The following is a 24,976-nucleotide window of genomic DNA, read 5'->3' as shown; positions in this document are numbered from 1 at the left end:
CAGAAAAAAGAAAATATCCAATACTCTACATTTTGGAATATAAGCCATATGTTATACATCGTTTTAAGTCTCAAATGTCAATGTGAAGTATGTGTCGCACAGCTTATAACCTAGACGATACGGTAGTTGTAAACCAATGAAAACTACAGCTTTCACTGTAAAAAAAAACTTGTACTACTCTCCACATGTCGCCTATAAAGTAACAACATTCTCAGAGGGACAATTGATGGTCAATTCTTGGAGTGAAAATTATGCTCTGGGAAGATGAGATAGCAAGTGGCATTTTCAATACTCAAATTTGCGTTCCACAAAAATGTGTTTATTCATTTATCGTTATCAAATGAAGAGCATGATTGATAAATTTCAAATTTGATTCATAAATATTTCCTGCTTTGATACTTTTAATATCATTTTGTGTAATTTCATTTTCTGAAAGTACTAAAAATGTAATCTATTTTAGTTTTTTAAATAATTAATATATTTATATATAAACCTTAAATTTTAATGGCACCCGCAGCTCGCTGCAACCATATCGGCATATTGTTTTAAAACTACATTACCATCATTGTCAAAATATAGCAAACTAACAGCGTAGAGAGAATTTGGCACACAACATGGCGGACCCACGTTCTCACCTAAATTAAGAGCGTTCATTATGCTTTGAACCGTTGCATGGTTCGATGGCGACTGGTTGAGACCAAGAGGAATGGGCATGTCCTCCCTGTGCAGTGGTAGGCGTTGTAGCCTTTCGGTGAAATCACCCAACTTGACCAGCCAATTTTTTCAAAGTCTACATACATAGATTGTCTTTGGCAAAGATTTTCTTTGACTTCATTCTCAGTAGGCACTGGTACTGGTATTGTATGTTCAGTTTCTCGCCTTACTCGCCTTCTGTCTTCTGTGTAGTGGTTTTGGCGGCCATTTTGTGTTGAATCTACTGAATCGTCTGCCGAGTTTAATTGTCTCCAGTCGACATTACCGCGGTTTTCTAAGATGTAGTCGTATGTGTAGTCAACAGGTTCTGTGTAATGAAAAAAAGGGGTAATATTTATTAATATTTGGATCACTTAAAAGAATGCTTGGTCCGTAATTATTATATCACCAGCACTGCAAAAACTGGGGTGTTAAAAGTAAACACCATTGGTGTTGCAGGAGGACCAAGCTGAGTAGATGTTATTTTTGTAACACTTACGGTGTGATAATACCTAGATTGTCCAAAAAAACACCAAACAATAGTGTACTAAAAAATAACACCCAGGCGGTGAGGTCCTCCTGCAACACCAAATTGGCGTTACTTTTACTGTTAGACCTACCTACATTTTTGCAGTGTGAATGTGATTATTTTGAACAATCAACACATGAGAATTATGATCTTGTACAATTCCAGTGGCAAGTTCAATGTTACCATACTAATGATACAGTATTTCAGCTGCAGAGAAAGAACTAGTATTTTGTTTCAGTTGGGTTTTTTTACTTCTAGTTCTAATTGTTAGGTGATTATGGAAAGCAATTTTATATTTGGGTAGCATTTCTTTTTGGGAACAGTCAAAGTCCAAAAAGTGTTCAAAGTTAGGGTGTCAGGCATTTTAGGTTAGGATTGGGACATGTTAGCACCCGGGTTAGCATTAGCATTAGGGTGAGAATTAAGGTTAATAGGGTAAGTTTTGGGATCCGGGTTAGGATTTTGTTATGTATAGGTTTTGGTTTAGGGTTATGTCTATGGTTAGGATTAGGGCTTAGGGCTTAGGTATGGTGAAGGTTAGGGTTTATAACTAAAATTTAAGGTTTCTGGACTAATGGCCCTTAGGTTATAGTTAGGGTTAGAGTGAAGTTTAGAGTTAGGGTTTTTAAGTTATAAGGTTTTCAGACTAATGGCCCTTCGGATCTGTAACCATCTTTGCATCTTCTCTTTTTGTAGATTCCCTTTGCGTTTATTTTTTCAAACCTCACCTTCAAATCTTGTCCTTGGGGATGTCTTTCTGGTGATATCATCAGTAAACATGACAAGAATGGGTTGTTTTGTGTCGTGATGTTTTCCCCTCTGAGCAAATCGGATGACTCCATCTTCAACTGGTTCCCCTGTCAATGTTGTCACAGATATGAAGATACCATGGTTGGTAGATTCATCCTCCAGCCAATTCTGAGCAGCTAAAATGTAAAATAAAACAAATAGCACTGAATGAGGAACTTGCTCAGAAACAAACTAACCCAAACCCTCACTAATAATGATTGCAGTGGTCCAAAGTTTAAAATTTAAGATTGATATTTTTATCATTATTTAAAATTATCATGAAAAGGGAATTCAAATGAGTTCAACCATGATGTGAAACTGAAAACTTTTCCTCTATTTCTATTTTTAATTATCTATTTTTATATTACTTGTGAAAATCTATTCATATTAGTGGTATGACAATTTCTGTTGCTGTTTTCGTAATACTTAAACAAGGCCGGTCAAGGCTTCAGATTTGGACGACAAAATAAATAGTACAACTGCTTCCACTTTTCATTTAATGTACAGATTCTTGTCAATTCGTATCAAATGTTATTGTGTCACCATGCATCTCACTGTAATTTATTATGCCATTTTGTTCACGTGCCTTGTTTTGATGTGAGTATAATTGTACCCAACATTGCTCTATGCCCAAATTCGGCAATTGAGTCCAAAATCGGCAGTTGTGCCCAAAATCGGCAATTGAACCCGAAATCGACAATCATGCCCAGAATTCGGCAATTCAGGCCAAGCTAATATAAATTTGTGTAACTTTATGCAACTTTTCCACTTTCATATTTAAAACATCTGCAGAAGTAAAGAATAGACTCTTCAATAAATGATGATAATGAAATGTTTAGCCATGATCTACGACAATTTTGTTAAACTATCTTGAGGTACACTTGTTTCCGGAAACATTGTGATTTTTTTAAGATGACAAATTGTCTATAAATTTAATAAAACACCGTACCCTTGCTATGTACGATGTATAATATGATACTTAAATGTTCTGTGATTAAATTACTCATTGAAATCATACGACTTTTATTCTTCTTCTGTGATACTCACCATCTGTTATTGTGAAGACCTCCCAGCCTGATCTGGCTGCTGAAATAAGTCTTACTCCAACTAGTCGAGCGCCATCTGTTGAGGAATCCGCATCACCCAGGAGTTGGTAAAGATGAATCTAATATCGACAAAATAGACGAAAAGAATACATTTAGATCAACGTTATTGTGTCCTTACTCCTTTTTGTCCTCTATATGGAGCCCTCAACGGTTCTGCAACGAAACAAAAAGGTTCTTTAAAGGCCCAAAAGGGTTCTAAAAAGGTTAAAGTAAAGAACCTTTTAAAGAACCTAAAAGGGTTCTTTTAGCTTAAAGACCATTTTTTTTCTTGAGGGTACAATACTTGTTAGGGGCAAAAAAAGGTTCTTTAAGGCCTTTAGAACCTTCATTTCTAAGAGTGAAGGATTGAATGGGCGCCACAGAAAGTGATAGTTATTTCATTAAGCTTCATACATCAGACATTAAAAGATTGAATTGAATCCAAAAAATCACATTCTTGAGAGTGAATCGGGAAACTAGTGCCACTAAGTGCCTTTGCTTTTGTTCTCTAGAACGTAGTCATGGTAGTGCATATTCATTATTACATTAATTATATATTTCGTTTAGTTGTTTGTTTTTGTTTACCACTCCAAATTCGCATGAAAATTGTATTAAATAGCTCTACTTCAAACTTATGATACATGTAGCTCTAGTTTTCAAATTTTGTTGTCTGTTATGTTGTTTGCAATTTCTAAGCAATATTAGTCAATTGTTCAAATGTGAAGCAGCATTACCTGATAGTGCGTTTGAAATCTTGGGTCGTTTTTGGTGTATCTTTTTGGCTTCAATTTAAATAAATGAAGCTCTGCTTGCAGTAGTCGCTCATCTGATGTAACCCGGGACAGGTTGAACTCAAACCGCATACGATGTTTTAAAGCTGAAATGAAACAAATTGAAAAAACTCAGTTGTTAATGTTGACCATTTAAAAATTTCTGAAGAAGAAGGCGGCCTATATGTTTCACCCTAGCAGGGCGTAAGACAAATTATGCGAAACACAAATTAATATATGCGAGGATCGAGCCCCAAGCACGTAACTCAGTTAAATTTCTGATACAAACTTTCAGAAGAACTGGTGTGTAACTGGATTCTAATTATCATGAGTAGGCTATAAATAATAATAGTAACACCATCATCATGCAGGGATGCAAGTTTTCCTACTTTTGCAGGAATTCCTGCTTTCATGAAGTCCAAATTCCCGCACTTTTCTTCATTTTCAGCCCGTTTTGGAGGCTTTTGGCCCAGATTCACGCACTTTTCAGGCTTTTTCCTTCAGGTCAGCTTGCATCCCTGACCATGGTAAGAGGACCATGGCGATGGTTTTTTTAACACCGGTGGTTGCCTATTTTTAACTTGGACACTTGTGATCGTTATTTTCGCGCCCGAGAGTGTAGGTCTATTTTTGGACAATCGTGGTGTTATTTTTGATTAATTTTGGTGTGAAAATATCACCAAATGCGTTTAACAAAATAACACCCTCATCGATACTTTTAACACTTTAACACCCGAGTTTTTTTTTGCAGTTGTAGCTATACATTCACAGGTGGTTTGCCAATCGAAACAAGAATCCTATAATGTCCTACAAAAAGAATTTTAGAATGTTTGTTTGCTTGTTTGTTTGGCTGTTTTTAGTTTGCTTGTTCATTTTGACGTCATTATAACCGAAAGGTCCCGGAGAAAAGTTTTGGGTCTGATTATTTTTACAATGCAGGATTATGGCGCAATCGTTTGGTTCCGCGTCTGTGATCCAAGTTAACCATAGCAACACAATTGATCGTATCAATTAGAGAAGATGGTTTACCCTTAACTGAGTAAGGACAAGGGCTGGGGACAAGGGGCTCATTGGAGGGACTTGAAGTTACAAAAACTAGTTCTGTTAATTGCGAAATTACATGATTAAAGTCTAGACACTAAAAGACTACAGTATTGACCCATCTTAATTCCCAGGAGGGCTTTGGGATCATTCAATTACATTCTTTACTTTGGCTCTTCAATATTGTTCGATACATTTTGAATGCATTCTTTAAGAACTAAGGAACCATTATTGTAAATAAATCAATACCGTGAGGGTGGGTCTTTCCATCAATTCATAAGTGACGGTTCATTTTTGGCATTTACTTGACAGGCGCAAGAAAACAGCGTGGCGGTAAAGTTGGCCGGGTTCGTAATTATTAGGTCGAATTTTGCTTTAAAGTAAAAACCATTTTACTGCGTCAATCTCATGACATATAGTAATTTCAGACCAGGTCAATAAATCTCAAATTTTTGGACATTCGTTATAAAATAGTTTTAGAGCCAAGAGCGAAATTCGGCCTAATTACGAATGTCCAAAAATTCAAAAGTTTTGAATGTCCAAAAATGGTATCAAATTATACGTGACGTGATCGATGCAGAAATATAGTTTGAAATATTGATATTTCAGTAGAAGTAGCGGCTGTCCAATCTTCGGCATCACCAAACTAAGAAAATAATGTATCATTTATGAATAATATTATGATAGTAAACGAAGTGGCACATATACTCCATTTTTGAAGTCTCCGAAATGTGCTATAGGCCTACCGTGTATATAAAATTACGAATTCTTACACATTCAAAAGTCATACATCAATTTTGAAAGGAAAAGAGTCAGCCAGGGAACATATTGGCGTAAAAACGTCAACCATTTTGGAGACAATCATAAAAAATATTCTTTATAAAATAAAAATCAGGTCTTCTTTCTTAATCATGTTAATCTTGTTGTTGTTCCTTCCATTCTTCTCGGCCATTGTTATTATTTTTTCATATACCAAAATTAGTCAAATTATTGTCTTAAAATTACTTTTTAAAATTGAACTGAGTCGAAAAGTTATATGTTTGTTACCTCATTGTGTCAATATATGTATATTTGTTCATGATCATCAATTATTAAAAAAAAAAAGATAATTGTTAAAAGTATTAAGGTTGATCGCAAATTTTTAAGAAGTGGTATATCTCCTTAATGTAAAAGAGTGAAAAAAACAATGATGAAGTTAATGGTGTATACTCCCATTCAATTATTGTACCTTGCGATGGTGAAATATTAATATTTCATAGATTTCATACAAATGAATTTCTTTACTCGGTTTTCATTTTCTATCGCAAACCTGTGACTGAAGTGATAGTAGTAATGTACATATAACATAAACGGTTTCATCATTCGTACAGCACTTTAACACGTCATGACTTAGCATTTCCTCAAGGCGTCGAGGCTAATAGGCAAAGTCGCCACATCTGATATAAGACTTGTAAAGTAATGTTATATATCTTATTGGATTTATTATGCATTTTATATACCATGACAGCAGGTGCAGATAGCGTGTATCATCATTATCTATTTGATCACGAAAAATAAGCAACTTGTCGCTAAAGTAAAATTGATTTCAAATATGGGTGATCAAGTTGCTTTGCACAAAATATGGCCATCCTCGTGCCAAAAATATTTAACTTTTAAGCAGAGTGACGTTTTCGGCATAGACCTACTAATCGATCGATTAACAGGCAAGAAACATATTTTTACACAAATAATTTTGATTTTGTTCAAAAATGATTTGACATTTTGAAGTAATCTCACGCATGTGGCTTTTCGAAGTCCTATTAATATAGTAAGGCATGACACTAAAGCAACAATACAGACTACTGTTACGGGCAGAAAAAGACAGGAGTGGCTGAACATTCTAGCCACAGTGTCCACAGCTGTTTGATGAGTAAATTATCAAATGAAACAAATGTTCGCTCTTGTATACTTTGAATATTTGGCATTTAAATCGGCATCCTTGTCATATCGATACCGCGCCTCACTAAGCTATTTTGGGGACGAATTTACCATGTTTACCGCATGCAGTAATGCACCAAATTCGTCACATTTATATACCTGCAAAAATGACGAAATTCTCGTAACATGCAAGCACAAAATCCCATCACGCTCATCTGCTCATAGGCCAAAAAATGTCTCAAAGCAAAGCAAAGCTGAGAAACTAAAACTTAAAACTTGAAACTAAAACTAAAACTTGAAAATGCCTATTGTATTCATGTACACAGATGTACTATTTTTGATATTTTATTTGCTTAAAAGGGTAGACAAGGTACTGTTGGTCGAAGCAGCCCAAAAATATCGATGTTCATTATGTAAATCAATATATTATTGAAAAATAACACTTTGATGTTTTTCAAGAGTTCATTCTACAAACCATCAAACCATATGCTTTCAAACCTTGTTTGATTTATCGTTGTTAATGAATTATGTATACGTTTATGTAAGTGTTACAGGTGTTTCAGCCCTCCTACAACATATCTCAAGAACCACAGGACCTACAAAAGTATATCTGTGATATTTGAATTCTTCTACACACTCGCTATGAAATGAGCAATGCGATTTTTGCCAAATCTGACTACCATTCGCAAGATGCTGTGAACTACCAAATCGTAACACTTTAAAATAGTGTCAAACATTAACCCCACTCTTTATTAGCAAGAAGTAATCGAGAGTCTGAGTTACTGATATGGAGGAGGTATATATCAACCGGTAGATAAAGAAATTCATATGATATGATTAGGAGGAGAAGAATGGGCAACACCATGAACCGAGGCGAGGGCGCCTACAATCTAAGTTATCTTTGCAATCCTCTGCTGCAAAGTGACGAAAGGACTGGCAACACTAGTCCAGCCATAGCAGAGCATTACAACTCTGAAGACTCCGACTGATGTATAGACGGATTAAACGTCAGTTCAGTGGTTAGTTTTTACAATCATTTCACCACTATTCTATTGGTTTTGTAAAAACAGCTTTTAATAGTTGAACAATAACATCCCTATACTTTGCCTTGATAATGATTTGAAAGCAAAAGCAACAACTTTTGTCTCTTTAATTGGAAGCATTATAAGAAACGGCGACGGGGTTCAAAGTGTTTTTAAAGTGTTACGCTTTACCGGATAGGTCAATAAATGACCATCGAACCCCACACCACCACCACCACCACTACTATAACCTCACACCACCACTTCTATACCCCGTAACCAACCCCAATCCCCAGCCCCTTACGGTCCTCGGACGCTCATACACGCATCTGCGTACACTGAACCAACTTTTGAAATGTTTAGGTTAATATTTCAGTGGTGTCAGAAGAGGCAGCAACTTGGCAGCTCGTAAGAGCTTGAGATTGACTATTTTTGGCACACATTTTTGAGCACTTTCAAATATTGCGCCATAAAAGGCGTAACACTAACAGACTCTTCGGAAAATATTTTTGGCACACATTTTTGGGGCGCCGTTTCGATATTATGCACTAAAACGATGGTTTTAGGAGAGGAGACTTAAAATATTTAAACTTCCCCCACTCTCTCTCTGCTCGCCTTACATGATTAGACTAAAATTTAATATAAATTGTCATGTGTAAAGGAGCAAGGCAACGTTGTTTGACACGTAGAAAGGGGAAATGTTTTTGGCACGGTCAATGAGGGGGAGGGGGGCGATTGTTGGCAGACCATTTTGATAATTCACTACCTATATATATGGAAGTGTGGTCTTATTAATAATATTAGGGGTAAAATTTTGTGTTGACATGCTAATTTTAAATTTTGCACTGTGTGGGGATCGGGTTAGGGGTTGAAATTTTCTCAGTTTGGGAAGTTGAGTTAAATAATTTTGGGGGTAAAATTTTGTGTTGACATGCTAAATTTAAATTTTGCACTGTGTGGGGATCGGGTTAGGGGTTGAAATTTTCTTTTGGGAAGTTGAGTTAAATAATTTTGACTCAACCCCCCCCCCTCCTCCGCAGCCGCAAATACTATGCTGATCCGGGTAATTGAAACAATTTGGTGGGCCACCCTGTGCCCGAGGGGGGTTCCCCCGGGGGAACCCTCAGAGTCAGAAAAGTTTGTCACAAACACCCATTTTTCCTCTATTTCATCAAAAATGTAACTTTACCTAGGATTATTGGGGGCTGAAAGATATTCCAGCCCCCAGTCCCCCACCAAAAGCCCCCCCACCCCGGTTCAAGTCTATGTTAATGGCACAGTCCCTTATTTACACAGTCCTAAGGTGCAACATGAATGTTGAAATAGGCGCGCGACAGGGCTACATGTATTGGGAAACGCGAAAAGTGTAGTATCCTTTTCTAAGTTCACAACTTCCTTGCAACTGAAACTTCTGAAAGGTTTGCTGAAAACAGGAGATTTAACTCAAAATTATTATTGTCAAGAAAAACATTGTAGTCCTTGTATTCTATGTTTATTTATATATAAAAATTCCGATAATAAATTTCGTTGACGTCATTTCCATCATATTCCATTATAAATATGTGCTTCAACCTTATATTGAACTCGATGAACAAGGAAAGTTGTAGGCCTACAGTAACGACATTCGAAAGTGCCAGTGTACTTTCCTGGGTTCTAAGCCAATACTGAAATCCATTGGTTGACACAAAGGTTGAAAAAGGGGGAGGTCGATGAGAAGATGCATTCCCAAGTATGAGAGCCGCCGTACGTTGCAATATTAGGCCTCGGGGTTAGGGTTAGTGTTTGGGTAAAATAATTTAGGCCTATCATACTGCAGTTACTGTCCGTTTTCCTATACACAATACATTACACAGTGCTCTTACCATTGACGCGTAACCTCTACAAATAGTGTATGATAGAAGTATGGGTAATTGCCTAGTTAACGTCGCTGTGTGAAAAATAACCGGCCAATATTAAAAGTACTCTTCTAAAATTCTAGAAAATATAGTTTTGTAACATGTCCTAAATTTTTAGCTAATTTAGGTGTTTGTAAATATTCGCACTTTGGTGTTTTAGGAAGGATATGTAAACGACAGATAACACCAAAAAATATGGAGAAATTATGCCATTATGTTTCTCATTTTCAAGAATGTGGTTAACAATATGCACAGTATTGTCTCATTTCGTGAACAAAGGCCACACAGTAATTGTTACCTTGCGTTTGCTTTACAATCGTTCACCCAACTGAAACTATAATACCAGCTCATTGCTCAAAACAGACACATGTGTGTGTGTGTGGATTTAACCAGAGAAGATCTGGTGTAACATAGTTGAGCTGTTTTCAATGAGTGTTATCTTGGTTTAATAGCTTTTAATGGGGTTTAAGTCCTGCAAAGGTCGTGGTGAATTCTACTGTAGACATGACTGCATCATGTGAAACCGAGGATCGTCTTTTCTTATGTAAAGTTAACCTTTAATTGTTTTGAGCCAATTTATATTTACTTGCATACAGTGGCGTAACTATAGGATTTTTGTCAGGCCAAAAAGGTTTCATGTCATATTGCATGATTTTTCTATAGTTCTCCGAATGTAAAAAACACAATGTTTCAACTTTGAAGAAACGGCTCAACAACCGCATGAAAGGACAGGGGCCCAAATTGCCAGTTTCGTCGGGGTGTTGTCATCCAGGAGTTACACAGTCGCCTCCCTACTCCCAAGAGCTACGAGACTGATAGCAATGCATACACCCCTACACCCACCCACCCCACATCCAGCCACCCGCATAGTCGCATACCGTGATACCACCCCAGGTTGGTAGATTTATTAAGCCAACTAAAGTGCTCATTTAATTGATAATACCGAAAAAAGGCAAAAGGGCGCGAGCGGTGTTGCGGCTTTGCGAGCTTTCGGCTAGACGCGGCGACCGGCTATAGATCTTCGTTCAGATCAGCGACAGGGAACGTATTTACATTAAATATAGTCGAGTTAGCTCAACCGATAAGGAGTTCGACTATGGTTCGAGAGGTTGCGTGTTCGAACCCTGGCAGTGGTTAATGTTGCTCTCGTGAAAAAGTTGAGTTGCTGGAACTGGCTGCTATAGTCCCGTTGCACCCGTACGAAACTCAGGGAACTGATTCTGGCTGCGAAGTTTAATTGTGGAATGTCTAGGATGTGTGCTTCTAAATTCTAAGCAGCAAAGTCCCTGTGTCATTGCGAAATGATTCATGGAATTATGTGTGTCGTAGTGGTCAGCGACAACCTGTTAAGTGTGCTGAGGCTTGTTTCAACGTCTAGGCGTTGTGCAGATGTGTAGCGCATTACAACTATAATGGGCAGCATAATACTAAATAATACTAAACCCTAACCCTAATCCTAACATGTTTGCAGCCATTATGGTTCCAAAAAGAATTTATGCGGCCAGGACGCGTATTTCTGCTACCATAATGGGCCCTAACCATAAACACTAACCCTAAAGATTAGGTGTATTGCGGCCCATTATATAATTGCAGCGGCCAGCGGCCCGGAGAAGGACCTATGTGGGTGTTCGACCGGCTCTCTCATACTGAAGTATTGTGATTCCATCAGATGCACCCCCCCCCCGTGCACACACACACATCCCTTGTAAATGTACCTCCAAACGATGACCTCATTCTGTATATACTTAGTACTATCTAACCGAGGACTCACACACCCGCGCCCGTTCTTAATCGACACATGGACCTCACCCCCCACACACACACACCAGACCACTATACTTTCCAACCGTGGTCCGTCCTATATCCCCTATAGGTGGACCCGTTTTAAATGCATTTTTACGTTATTTGCGATGTCCTGGTTATAATATAGGGTGTCTCAATAAAAATAGGCCATGTGGTTTTGGGGACATAAGTTAAGATATTGGCAGTGAAATCCATGAAGTGTTTTCTATAAATTGATCATAAATTATCAAAATCCGTTCACTCATCACTGAGATAAATGAGAAACTTGACCCATTTGTGGATCATTCCAATGGGGCAATACTCATTAGCAACTGCAATGTAGATCAGAATGGAAAATATAAATGAAGAAAACTTCCAGTGTTTATAGGTAGGAGATAACTTGTCTGATCAGCAACTATATACCTATCATTGATGCTGTTTATCAATTTTTGTTTATTTCAGCACCAGTATTTCACGTGGACATTTCATTTTGAAAGAACCCATTTCGTTAGAAAAAATTATTTCAACCACTTCAATAAAGTCCAGCCCTGCTGTTAGTTGAGTATTGTTTTAGAAGATTGTTCTTTTGCATACTGTTAACAAAAAGAGAAACATTCTTTGGGAGATTGATTGATTGATTGATTGATTGAATGATTGATTTTGAACTCCTATAAAGCAACACTTTTATACTAAACTACAATGTAGCACATTATTATTAACGTGTATTGCCCCATTGGAATGGAACTAAACTGTGTCTATTTGTGCAATCTAAATTATCTCATTAATGCGTGAACGGATTTGGATACATTTTGATCCATTTTAAGCAGACACTTTATGGTTTTTGAATCTTTAAAAAGTTTTAAATTTTACTGCCGATATTTTATGCTATGAACCCGTTTCCTCAGGGCCTATTTTTATTGAGACACCCTGTATATCATCCGATCGAGGAAGTCGGAGGTGTGTCCTCGTTTGTCAAGTGTGTATCCATATGTTATGTAGATCCTCGTTACGTTTGGAGGTATTTATAAACGCACACACACCCTACCTGCGTACCTCATCCCCCACCCCATACATACACCCAACCCCTACGTCGTCACGTTAGCTCTCGCACACCACCAGACGCTGATAAAAAAGTATACATACTATCATTAAACCAGTCTTTCTATTCCTGAATGTCTTAACTTTAACCTGATGTGGATTGGTAGCTTTCAATCCCTAGATAATCTAAGTGCTTAAGGGGGTACTACACCCCTGCCCAATTGTGTGCCTATTTTGGCATTTTTCTCAAATATTATAGAGCATTGATGGCAAGTAAGATATGTATATTATAGGGGCAAGGACTACAACTACTGCACTGGAAATTTTATTTCAGCGCAGACAACAGTTGTGGAGTTACAGCCAAAAATGAGGGAAAACCAATATTTGATCAATAAATCAATAACTACTTGCCTTGAGTTGCTGAATTTTCAGTGCAATAGTTGTAGTCCTTGCCCCTATAATATACATATCTTACTTGTCACCAATGCTCTATAATTTTTTGGACAAATTTAAAAAATAGGCACAAACTTGGCCAGGGGTGTAGTACACCCTTAAGTGGTATTCACCCACAAACATTAAAGAGGTATACAGTAATTCTGCGAGCAAAATAGCTTACAATGTTGACATCGTTAAAGGGCCATTTCGGATACCCTCAAAATAAGCTTATTTCCAAAATTTCAGTTTTGGTTGTTTATGACATAGAATTTCCAAGTTTCATACGCATATATTTATTGGATTTCTATCTGTCGGCACAGAAAATACAAATTGGAGGACGTCTTTGCCGACCGAATCTCCGAGAAAGGTTATGTACATAAACATTAGTTATATGTTTCTGATGATAGAAAATTGTCAACCTTTAGTAAGTTTTAGCGGGTTCGCCGTCGGACAAGTAGAACTGTCAAGCTCACTTCGTCAGGAGTACTTCTTCAGGACAAAGTACCTAAGAATGAGAGGCCGCCCTTCCCTACTGGTGGCTTTGAAAAGATCCGTTCACTGAAGACTGCCTCTTCTCAACAGAGAACAAGCAGACCTCGCCTATCTGTTAATATATAAGGTTTGGTGGCTCTGAAAAGAGCCGTTCAATGAAGACTGCCCCTTATCAACAGAGAACAAGCAGACCTCGCTTATCTGCTAATTTTACAGGTTTGGTGGTTCTGAAAAGAGCCGTTCAATGAAGACTGTCCCTTGTCAACAGAGAACAAGCAGACCTCGCCTATCTGCTAATGTAAAAGCTAGTTTGTGGCTCTAAAAAGAGCCGTTCACTAAAGACTGCACCTTGTCAACAGAAAACAAGCATACCTCGCTTATCTGCTGATGCAAGAGAGTTTGCAACAAAGTAGGTTGTCCCGTGCCTCTGAAGAAGTCAGAGCTACTCCTGATAAAAGCTTAAGTTTTAAACTTGTCCGACGGTACGGCGAACCCGCTAAAAGTTACCTATTGTTATGAACTCCCGTCATAAAAGCCTATATCCCACAATCTGTCAACCTTTGTTGGAGTATTAAAGTTGGGAGATGAGTCTGTGGGTCACGAAGTGCCCCTTTAATTAAATGCAAACCAATCCTTAGAGCTTTTCACATCAAAAGTTTCACAAATTCAATTCAAGGTGAACAATATCAGATTTGGGTGTCGAGAGAGCAAGATACACCAACTTGATGTTTGTCAAAATTAGATTAATACATCCTTTTAAAGTGCTCTTCAACACCTACAAGAGCATGAAGAGCACACTTTCATTGAAGTGCTCTTAACTTGAGTACATCTTTGACACTGACTTTTACAGGGTAATCAATGATGAACCATGCAGCTACCAGTCGTACTAATTGGCTAATTGGCTACCTTAAGTACTTTAAGTTATACGCCTTAATGTTGTAATACCGTATGTTACCGTAAGTTTCTGATTTGCGAGACAACGTAATCAAATGGCAAAAAGATCGCCTAATAGACGGAAAAAACACACCATGAGCCAAAAAAAGCATCAAAATCAAAATATTAAAATCAACAATAAAACATGAGCACAATCTGACTATGATTTGGTGTGACTACTTGACGTCACATGATTGCTGCAGTAATAATAGTGCGGTCTTTGAACTTTCGGTTAATAAAAGGTTACATCGGATTCCCCATTGGTTTTGCAGACGTTAAAAATAAACTAATAAAACATGTTCTTGGAAACATTGTAACATTTTCACCCATTTAGAACGTAGAAACAGAGGAGAGTTGGATAAACATTTAACTGATCTTAGTGAGTGTTCAGGTATACACGGTACTTCAAAACATTGCGAAGATTTGGGACGAAAACTTGGAGATGAGGAAAATGTCTAGACGACAGGAATGGCAGACATTTTCCTCATCTCCAAGTTTTCGTCCCAAATCTTCGCAATGTTTTGAAGTACCGTGTATATCTGAACACTGCACTCCCTAAGATCAGTTAAATGTTTATACATTGATGATCTTCGTAAGAATGATTAATCGGACATATTTTTATAGATCCAAATCGTTATCGCAGATCTTAGATCTATTTTTATCCCAGGTATTAGTTGGATTTGGATTCGATCACAGTTAATGTATCATCATCAATTGTTTTTGATAAGGAGTTAATCAACGTGTTCCCATTATATTTGTGAGATTTCTCTATACACTTCAAGCATAGGTGCATCGTGAAACCGCGAGCATTTTCATATTTTAGAGCTGATAAATCTTCGTTATTTTACGGTTGTTTCGCAAAAAAAAAAAAAAACTTAAGAAAGATTACAAACAAGTGAAAATGTATTTTACCATGAGATGAGTGCTCAACCCCTTTCATTTTATGTACTTTGGTAAATTTATAATCTCGTATATAAGAAAATAGTTTGCCAAATACCAATTATTTACCGAAGACATGTCAGACAAATGATCTTCTCTGGTCTAATTAGACAAGTCAATTCTTTGCATATAATATGAGTCCAAATATGGGCAAAAAGGTAAAAATGCTGGTTCTTACCTTTATCCTGCAAAGCTCTCACTGTATTGGCGTTATACGGGTTTGGTGATCTTGTAATTCCTGAAGTAGAATCAGCAACAGAGTTATAAAGGTTTAACATAAAAGGCGGAGGTCTTGGTGGTCGATTTGTAGCCATTGAACCTACTTCATTAGGCCCGGTATAATTCTCTAATCCAAAAACTTGAAGTAATTTGCCCATTGCTTGTTCTTTGACTTCCTCTTCATTTGGTAAAATCACGTTATTTGTTTCCAAAGAGTAAGGGTCCGTCGGATTTGATGCTGATAGTGTCCTTGAATCGGTATGACAAATTAATGTTACAGAAAATATCACCATAAGCAGAGTTTGGACGTACGGCGAAAATATGATATCCATGATTTTGTGAAAATGCTATCCAGATTATATAAAAATCCGAAATTACTTTGGCATAATACGGTCCAGTCCGTCTGCGGCAGAACACCTGGATATAAGTATCCGTACGTAAAGAACACTTCTCGACAACTGTTGAAACCTTTTCTTAACGTCAAACGTTTAAGCACGTGTTTGCCTGATGCTTGCTCGGGCGATTTTTGTTTGAACTTCAAAGATCTTTTCGTTTCAAGTCACGAAAATCCAACAATGTATGTTTGATTGGCATATTACGATGCCCCAGGTGTAGCTGGTCCCTGGTTCCCAGTTTCGAACGGATTTGGTCTTGTGCATTGTTGTATGCATGACGTCTACCGTACATAATTGGGAACCAACCAGTGAGACGAACCTCGCTCCCAAGTTACAGAATTAACCAATCATCATCTTTTAAGAGGTTTCTCGTATCCCGCTTTTCTTTGGTGTAGAATATTATAATGAACAATTACCGTCAAGTGTCTGCTCACACTTTGGGCAATAGAATTAATCGACAGACTGATATTCATTGAAGTACTCAATTACAAGAAACTTGAAGAAATGAAAAGGCCAAAGAGTCATGATCCCGATTGGATTGACAAGTTTAACAATAGAGTTTAGATTACACTTCTTGTATAGTCGTAAACTCGTAAACAGCCGTATATATTATTTTCTTCAAGTGTTATTGAAGTTCGATTGTCCCTGAACTGAACTAAAAATGTTTTGGACCAAAAATAGCAGTGCCTGTTTTTTTTCCTTTCACCATGTTCACGCTGAGACGATTTTGTTCTCGGTTTGAAATAATATGGATAATATATTCTGTATATTTGCAATGTTTTTAGATCACGGTCACGTTAGGGTGTACAAGGATTATTTTTGGTTCAAAAGTTTTTTTTTTAAAGGGATGGAATTATGACTTATGAGAACTCAGATTTTCCATTAACCTTGAAACAGAATGATACAATATGCAGATAAAGACAGCAGTAAATTAACTGTAAATGATCAATTGACTTTATAGGGAATATAATAGGCAAAATTAAAAATTCAAATAATTGAAAAAGCGCTCTTATACTAGATCAAAAGGGCAAGGTTAATGTCAGCCTTAAACTTAAACTTATATATACAGGGTCGCAGAAGGCCTAGCTTTGAAAAAAATAACGCACAATTAATTAATGAAGAAATAATGCCTTTTTGTAACAAATATGTTTTATAGCGATATTTTTCAAATTTCATCTCCTTCAGCTCTGTTTCAGAAGATTTTCTACACCATTTTGGAATAATATGATCTTTAATTGTATATTTGAGGCCGTGGGCACTTTAATATGAGATGGATATAGGTGTATAGAGGGCTGACACTTTCAAAGTAAAGGACATTCGGTGAGAGCATGATATAAAAATGTGGGGTCATTGGGTGAGAGGCTGCTTTTTGGATCTTCAATATAGGTGGGTCATTTGGGTGATGAGAGCATGGTTTTTGGCATTCGGTGAGAGCTAAATGTACAAGATATGAGGACATTGAGTGAGAGGCGGACTGTTTGGATCTAAATTAGGGGGCATGGGTGATAATGACCTTTCTTTAAAATGGGGTCTTTGTGTGAGAGCCAAAAGAAACCTAAAAGTCTCGAAAATTGAATGTCTAGTTCTAAATGGCTTCAAATGACTTTGTTATTTCAAAAGACGTAACAAAATCAGTGATAGATGAAAGATGGAAAACCAAGGGTCTTTGAGATAGATCCAAAGGATATGGGTCTTTGGGTGACAGAGCATGTACTCATGATAAAAAATATTGGGTCTTTGGGTGACAGCGATGCTATAAAAGGGGGTCTTTCTTATATATCAAAAGTGGGAGTGCCCCCTTCCCCGGATTTGAAGCAAGTCTCAGACAAGAGAAAAATTTTCAAAATGTCAGTCAGTGATGGCATCTCGTGATATCCGACGGACCAGACGATTGCAGCATGGTGTGCACCTGTTTAACATTACGAAGAAACACACAAAATTATTTAATATTAAGTCATACATCTACCAAACATCACGATCATACAACGTCAAACAATAGAGAGGAAAAGTGGTAGAAAGTAGACCGACGGAGGAAACGCTGTTAGCAATTTGTACGCTGATGGTGGTATGGTCTTTTCGTGGCTACAGGGCGTGATGGTAGACTTCGTTGAGACACGTTCTTTGGGCAAATATATAATTACATTAATTTAAATCAAAGCTAATCAAAACTATATAGTCTGTGAAATCTTTAAAAATGATAACCATCCTCGTATTGTAACCGCACTAACTTCCTCAGTCGAGATTTCGTAGATTAAAAGATGTTGCACCTTGGTGTCAGAAGTGGGATAATTTCCGTAGTTCAACTTTCATGACTTTCAGAACTAGTTTAGGGTGACGCCCATGACGATGGTAGCTGTACTTTTTCCTGTTATTACCTGATTTAACAGGAAAGATTTTTTTTGAGATATTATTAGCAGAAAAGTGCATTAGTTCGTACTGCGAGCAGGTTAAAGCTCAGTTATATTCTGGCACGGAAGGCGGACGGAATGAGAGATTGTAAATAAAAATTCCTTTAAAAAGAATGGGCGTCCAATGGGAGCTTTGATATGATGTGCTGATATGTCGCCGTTTGGATTTTTTCTTTAAAACAATAATGTAACATTAGCATAGACTAGTAAGCAAAGAAAGATTGAAGCTAGGACTAAATAAAGAAATGAGATTAAAAAAAAAAAAGCTATGCACATGATTCATTTAATTAATCATTGATTCAGGTATCTCAGCTTTACGGTGTGTTCCCGGGGGTGTGTTCCCGGAATCCCGGCCCATACAAAAAATTGAGGGTACGGAGAAACTACCGGTTAATACTTAGTAAACTTAAAAGCCATACACCCTTCTGTGGAGGTCTATAAATCTGGGTCTGGATCTGGACGTTATCCTCTGAAAAACCGCGCACCACGTTTTGGGTCCAAATAGGATAAATTGCACAATTTTGCGCGCTACGCACACACTGGCCCATTATATAACAACTTTCACTTTCACTTTGGGCTAAAATAGTCTGAAATTGATTTTTTTTAGCTCGATTCGGCGCGCAAATATCCTCATTAAATCTAAGCTCGCCTCCCTTTGAATTTTGTAATGCTCCCGTCGCTACTGTCGATCTTATACCTAAAGCGAAACTTGGCCACTTAGTGCAAATGCTTTCTTCACGGTGAGTTTGGAGCCTCCAAATTTTGGCCTGGCCCAGGGCCTCCAAAAGGTGAATCCGGCCCTGATCACGGTCACCATCCTGGGGTCATTCATCATGCATGCCGCTCTGCCGCCAGGTATATTTCGGGAGATTCAGGATATTGACATCATTTCAAACACTTTTGTACCACACGTAATGCTAAAATAGACTAAAAGTCAAATTATAAATAGCATAAAGATAAGAATTGACATTTTACGTCGAAAATGATTTGGATATACGATTATGAAATCATTGTACTAAATAGTTCTGCGAACTTCGATTTAAGCCGTGATATTATTAGATTTATGTACGGCCGAGTAAAAAAGGAAACATTATTTAGCGTCCCTCCCGCTTCCTTTTTTGAAGATTCTTAAATTCTCAAAGAAGGAATTACAGTTTTTTTCATATTTTGTTGTTATTGGGTGGAAAGTAAGGGTGTTTCCCTAATTTACCAACCATTTTAGGCACCATTTTTGACGGGTTTTTTTTTATACTTGATCTCTGAACGTCCCTTTAAACATGTATGCACCGCTGAGACTACATGCATACGTAATAAATGGTTTGAACACAGGTGCAAAAGTTGGAACGTTTCCCATATTAAAGTTACAGCTCTAAACTCTTTCTCAAATCTTACGCCTTATTTGAATTAATTAGATTAAGACTATTTTACACGGGAATTTACAATAGAAAATAATGCATGATTTAAAAATTATAATGAAAAAGATAACAAATAATTTTCACCCATTTGTACCATAAATATATGTGTTCTTTAGTGAAATACACACGAATGACAAGTATTTGGGAGCGCGTGCTGAAATTTCGGACCTCATACGTCGTTTCATTTGCTTATATTTACTATTGGTTTTCTTAACATCTATATAGCACACCTGCACCGCGTAGAAAAGAAACGTGTGGACTTCAAATTTCTTGTGAAAAGAGGATTAACGATTTCAAACCCTTTAAGAATACTTCTCAACGATATGAAAAGATGAGAATGTTGTCAAAGGACACTTAAGATGTCAAAACAAAATTAGTTTGGGGTTTTCTTAAGTACACAATTTGAAGACTCGGGGGCTTTTCTAGCAGTATTGCCAGAAATTTCCCCCATCGAAGTGAAGTTTATGATCACAAAAAGGCGCCCAATTTTCAGTTTACCCAATTGGAATCTGGATGATATGAAATTTCACAAGAGATGTATGTCATATATAATTACTCTCACAATTTATAACCATTGAGAGATGTCGTGATAAATTTTTTTAATAAAAAGTGAGGCAAAATTTGGTTAAAAGTAGCCCAAATTGACGTTTAAACCGCCGAGTTGGAAACATAATTTGATGGGTGATCTGACAGCTGGCGCCACGCAGTCTAGCACACCTGCGTTAAGACAATACAATAGGGGTTTCCCACTCAGTCGTGTTCGGGAAAACTCCTGAAAGACGGAATGGCAGAAAAACAGGCCAATCCACAATGCACTCATTGATCTTTTCATGGGAATGCTATTCTTTTCTCATAATGTAAAAAATAAGAAAAGTATGTCAAGGGGCTCAAGGATCAGGACCCATTTTATGGATTTGTGTGCGAGGCATGGGGTAAATTAATTTTTGTCCAAAAGTTTAAAATAAAAAATAATAAAACCATCATTTAATTCGTCTGAAATTTGGTTTTGGAACACAAATCTAAAGAATATAGTGTGTTTTTGTATTTGGATTAGAAAATATTATATAGATTGTTAACTTTTGATATAACTTTTTACATCACTCCCGATTCAAGGAAAGTCTTTACTTGGAACCCGAGAAGATGAAAATATTCTCATCTTCTCTGTTTTGAGGAAAAGGAGCAAAACATACAATTTCTTAATTGCAATCACACAATTCAAAGCCTTGACATCGACACAAGTCGGATGAGCATTCAGAATCTTGGGTATAGTGCGCTCAGATCTACTTTAAAATCTTACAATTAATCTTATATACTGGCTATTGCCAAAAAAAGTTAAGTTATGTCCCCAAGACGGTATGCGAAACAATATTGTGTTGTGAAGCAGATTTCGAAAGAGAAATATATATATATTTGGCAGAAATTGGCACACTTTGAACAGACCAAATCACAACGGCGACATTATAGACGTTGGCTCGCTTTCAATCATGTCAATGAAAAGGAAATTTATTATTAAAGGACATTTCATTATTTCACATTAATTAAGGACATTTATTATTTCATACAAGGAAAGACAAAATCAGCTAATTGCAATTAGGCATAATTGTTATTCATCAAAATTACGTGTTTTTTGACGTTTACCTGTATAAGCGAATCTTATTTTCGGACTAACGTATATAACGTAACGTAACGTAACGTAACGTAACGAACCTTCTTTGAACTAGCTTACTTTACATGCCTTTAGGTGGTACTACACCCCTTGATAAATTTGTGACTATTTTTTTTGCATGTTTGTCAAAATATAACACACTGGTAACAAAAGTTATGTATATTATAGGGGCAAGGAATCCAGTTACTACACTGGAATTTCAGTGACTCAAGACAAGCGGTACGTTATTTATGATAAGAAAAGAGGTACCGCTAGAATGTACCTCATTTCTTAACAAATATAATGAACTACTTGTCTTGAATCACTGCAATTTCAGTGAAGTAATTGGATTCCTTGCCCTATAATATAAATAACTTTTGTTAGCAGTGTGTGGTTATTTTTTGAGAAAAATGCAAAATTAGTCACAATCAGGGGGTAGTACCACTTTAAGACTACCGAGAATTGCTCCCGTTCCTTTACGGTCAAAATTCACGAAATAAACTCGCGGAGGAGGGCTAAACATTATTATTGTAAGTAAAATAGTTTTAAATTTAAACAATATATGACACATTTAATTTTAATAAGATGTTATCTTTATTTTGTCACTGTAAGAATGTTTTGGTTATTGCCAAGATACTAAGTACGACGTAAACAGTCACGATTGCGATCAACATACAAATCTAAATAAAATGCCAGGCCTGTAAAATGCTGCTCATTCATGCCGCAAAAACACTAGGTCTATCATTAAAAATCAATTTGTATAATTTAATAAACATATAATCACGGGTATCTTAAGCAATCATTAACATATTTTTGTTTTATTTGTTTAATCCCTCGACATTTTTGCACACATTATCTGAATTTCTCAGTTGATACAGGTGCTGTTTGTTTCCACTGTCAGTTCCATTGAAAATAATATGAAGACAAATATCGAATTTATTAAGGACACGTTTGACCGGATCAAATCCTCTAAAATATGCGCTCTTTAATTCCTTAATATTGAAACGGCATTATGTGGAAAACGGTGAGAAATTACTTAAGTAATTTTATGTTGATTTAATAAAGATGGTCGTTAGAGACGACAGTGTTTGATCACTGTGGTGTTTAATGCCAGAGTGGATACGGTGATCGGATCCATTTGAAATAAAAATCTCTTTAAAAGGAATGTGCTGGGCTAAGTTGCTCACACTGAGTAATATATTTCTTTATGGTCAAAATCATTGTAAAGTGCATATATTAGGGTGGTTCAAAACACTTGGTGGAAAAATTAATTTTTTTGTAATCTCTCAAAATCGGGCACTTGTTCCCAATTTCTGATGACTCACGTTAAGATTCCTTACGTCAGTTCCATTTGAAATAAGCGTACAGTGTGTCCCAATTAAAAACGTCAAAAGAACAGTGTTGATTTTATTTTGGATTTGTGACGTGTGATGTGTGGGAAAAGGTAGGCCTAACGCCTAACGTGTTTAAAAAGTGTTACAGCTAGGGATTTGCAGCGTTTGCAGCAAATTACCCGCACACAGCCAACCCGGGCACCCAACCCACACTGCTGCGTGCAAACACCCACACCCACCCACACAGTGATATGCAAGGAAATTTGATTGAGACAGATGAAGTAACAAAAGTGGAAACATTCAACATATAATATTTATATGATTCTTTTATTCCTTTGTTTTCTGGTTTATTTACATTTGGTCCCATTCGTGGGACTTTTTTAAAAATAGTATACCCACTGCGAATCTACGTTCTTATAGTATCTACATGTACACTCTAAGAAATAAAGGTTCTAACTAGAAGCGTTTTGTCCTCTCAGGAGAACCCTCCCTCTTGAACCTCTAAAAAAGGTTCTCAAGTTAATTTTGGAGAACCCTTAAAGGTTCTCTAAAGAACCAAAAGCGGTTCTGTGTCACATTTTTGGGCCATTTTTGACGGTTCTGGAACCATTTTTGGTTCTATTTAGAACTTCTATCGGTTCTCCTGAGATGACAACTTTAGAACCTTTTTAGAACCTTTATTTCTTAGAGTGTATGCTTACAAGTGTGGAATGACGGTATGCAAATTACAATAATGTCAACGTCATACAATCTATAACGACGGACACAATATACTTTATTCAAATTAGTTTACATATTTAAACAATTATTCATCTATCTGTTGGACACGCCCGATATTCATTATTTACAAATGATATGTATTTAGGCATACATTAGTCTGGTCAGACAATTTACAATTACACATAATAATACAAGGGTGAGCAGGCGCCTGAAACCCAAAATGGCTCCTGGTCCCCGCAGTCAACCAGCCTGGGCCAGCATGACTGGACACTTTTTGACAGAAAAGTGCCTCATGGAGACACTTTAGGGAGAAAAGTGCCTCATGGAGACACTTTAGGCAAAAAAAGTGCCTCATGGAGAAAATTTAGGCAGAAAAGTGCCTCATGGAGACACTTTAGGCAGAAAGGTGCCTCATGGAGACACTTTAGGCAGAAAAGTGCCTCATGGAGACACTTTAGGCAGAAAGGTGCCTCATGGAGACACTTTAAGCAGAAAAGTGGCTCCTGCTCCTGGCTGTTGACCTCCATAATTTGCACCTATGATTTCAAACACCATAAGTTATGAAAATATGCATAAGATAAATCCCCTTTGATAAATTAAGTAATTTGGTCAGTGTAAAGTAAGTATATATCATTTGTACCACTTTCAGTAAGCTTTGACTACATGCAGACTGACTCCTTTGTGCAAGTGGCTCTTGGTTCACAAGAAATTGCTGCGAACTGGAAGCCACTGACTTTGTGTGAAAAGTGGCTCCTGATTTTGACGTTCTCCTTTTTACCATATGTTTACCCCTGTAAAAATACTACGTCTTGGGTTTACCCTTGGTAATCATATATTCCTAACTTTAATGAAAATGTATATACATTTATATAAGCAACCACACCCATATCTACCATGATGCAACTTTTAAGGGATCTGGAATGAGCGTTTTGAGCGTTTCGACATTGTGTTTTACGGGACATGAGAGCACGTCAGACATATCGAATTGCATTCTGAATACGAAGAATGTCTTTCTGATATCAAATAATTTTAATTTTTGAAAGTCACGAAATAATACCAATTTTATGACAAATTATTACAATTGGATATTTTTCACATTTTTGATATATAACAGTCCTCCAAGTAAATTTTATAAATCTAATGATATATTCTTAAAGTGTATGTAGCTGGAAAGAAAAGCCGACGATCAATTGAAAATGTTGACCTTTCATGTTGAAGATATGGATTTTTTAAAAAAAAAGACTCAATTTTTTTGTGTGTTTTGGGGAAAATCCATATCTTCAATACGAAAGGTCAAAATTTTCAATTGATCGTCGGCTTTCATCCCACCTACATAAACTTTAAGTATAAATCATCAGATTTATAAAGTTTACTTCGAGTACTGTTAAATATCAAACATATCAATTTGTAATCATTTGCCATAAAATGTGTATTACATTGCGAATTTCAAAAAATCAAAATTATTTGATATTAGAAGGAC

The 24,976-nt window shown here is 36.8% G+C and overlaps 1 protein-coding gene across 1 annotated transcript; it reads right to left on the bottom strand.

The window, feature by feature from the left end:
* Positions 1-519: 519 nt before the first annotated feature.
* On the bottom strand, positions 520-16,213 carry LOC140159012 (bone morphogenetic protein 2-like). Its single transcript, XM_072182324.1, has 5 exons — positions 15,539-16,213; positions 3,831-3,973; positions 3,059-3,176; positions 1,951-2,148; positions 520-1,021 (listed from the first exon to the last, which is right to left on the bottom strand). Exons 1-5 carry the CDS (start codon positions 15,909-15,911, stop codon positions 654-656), a joined length of 1,200 nt encoding a protein of 399 aa, XP_072038425.1. The 5' UTR covers positions 15,912-16,213; the 3' UTR covers positions 520-653.
* Positions 16,214-24,976: the final 8,763 nt, after the last annotated feature.

Source organism: Amphiura filiformis, chromosome 8 (assembly GCF_039555335.1).
Source record: "Amphiura filiformis chromosome 8, Afil_fr2py, whole genome shotgun sequence".
Lineage (NCBI taxonomy): Eukaryota > Metazoa > Echinodermata > Ophiuroidea > Amphilepidida > Amphiuridae > Amphiura > Amphiura filiformis.
The sequence above is the reverse complement of the archived record's forward strand: the minus strand, read 5'-3'. Positions and strand labels throughout refer to the sequence as shown.

Excerpts from the sequence above, each read along its gene's own strand:
- LOC140159012 (XM_072182324.1), bottom strand. The coding sequence starts at position 15,911 with ATGGATATCATATTTTCGCCGTACGTCCAAACTCTGCTTATGGTGATA. Across the intron at positions 3,177-3,830 it reads GATTTCAAACGCACTATCAG|ATTCATCTTTACCAACTCCT; the intron begins GTAATGCTGCTT and ends TGTCGATATTAG. Across the intron at positions 1,022-1,950 it reads CCCAAGGACAAGATTTGAAG|AACCTGTTGACTACACATAC; the intron begins GTGAGGTTTGAA and ends TTCATTACACAG.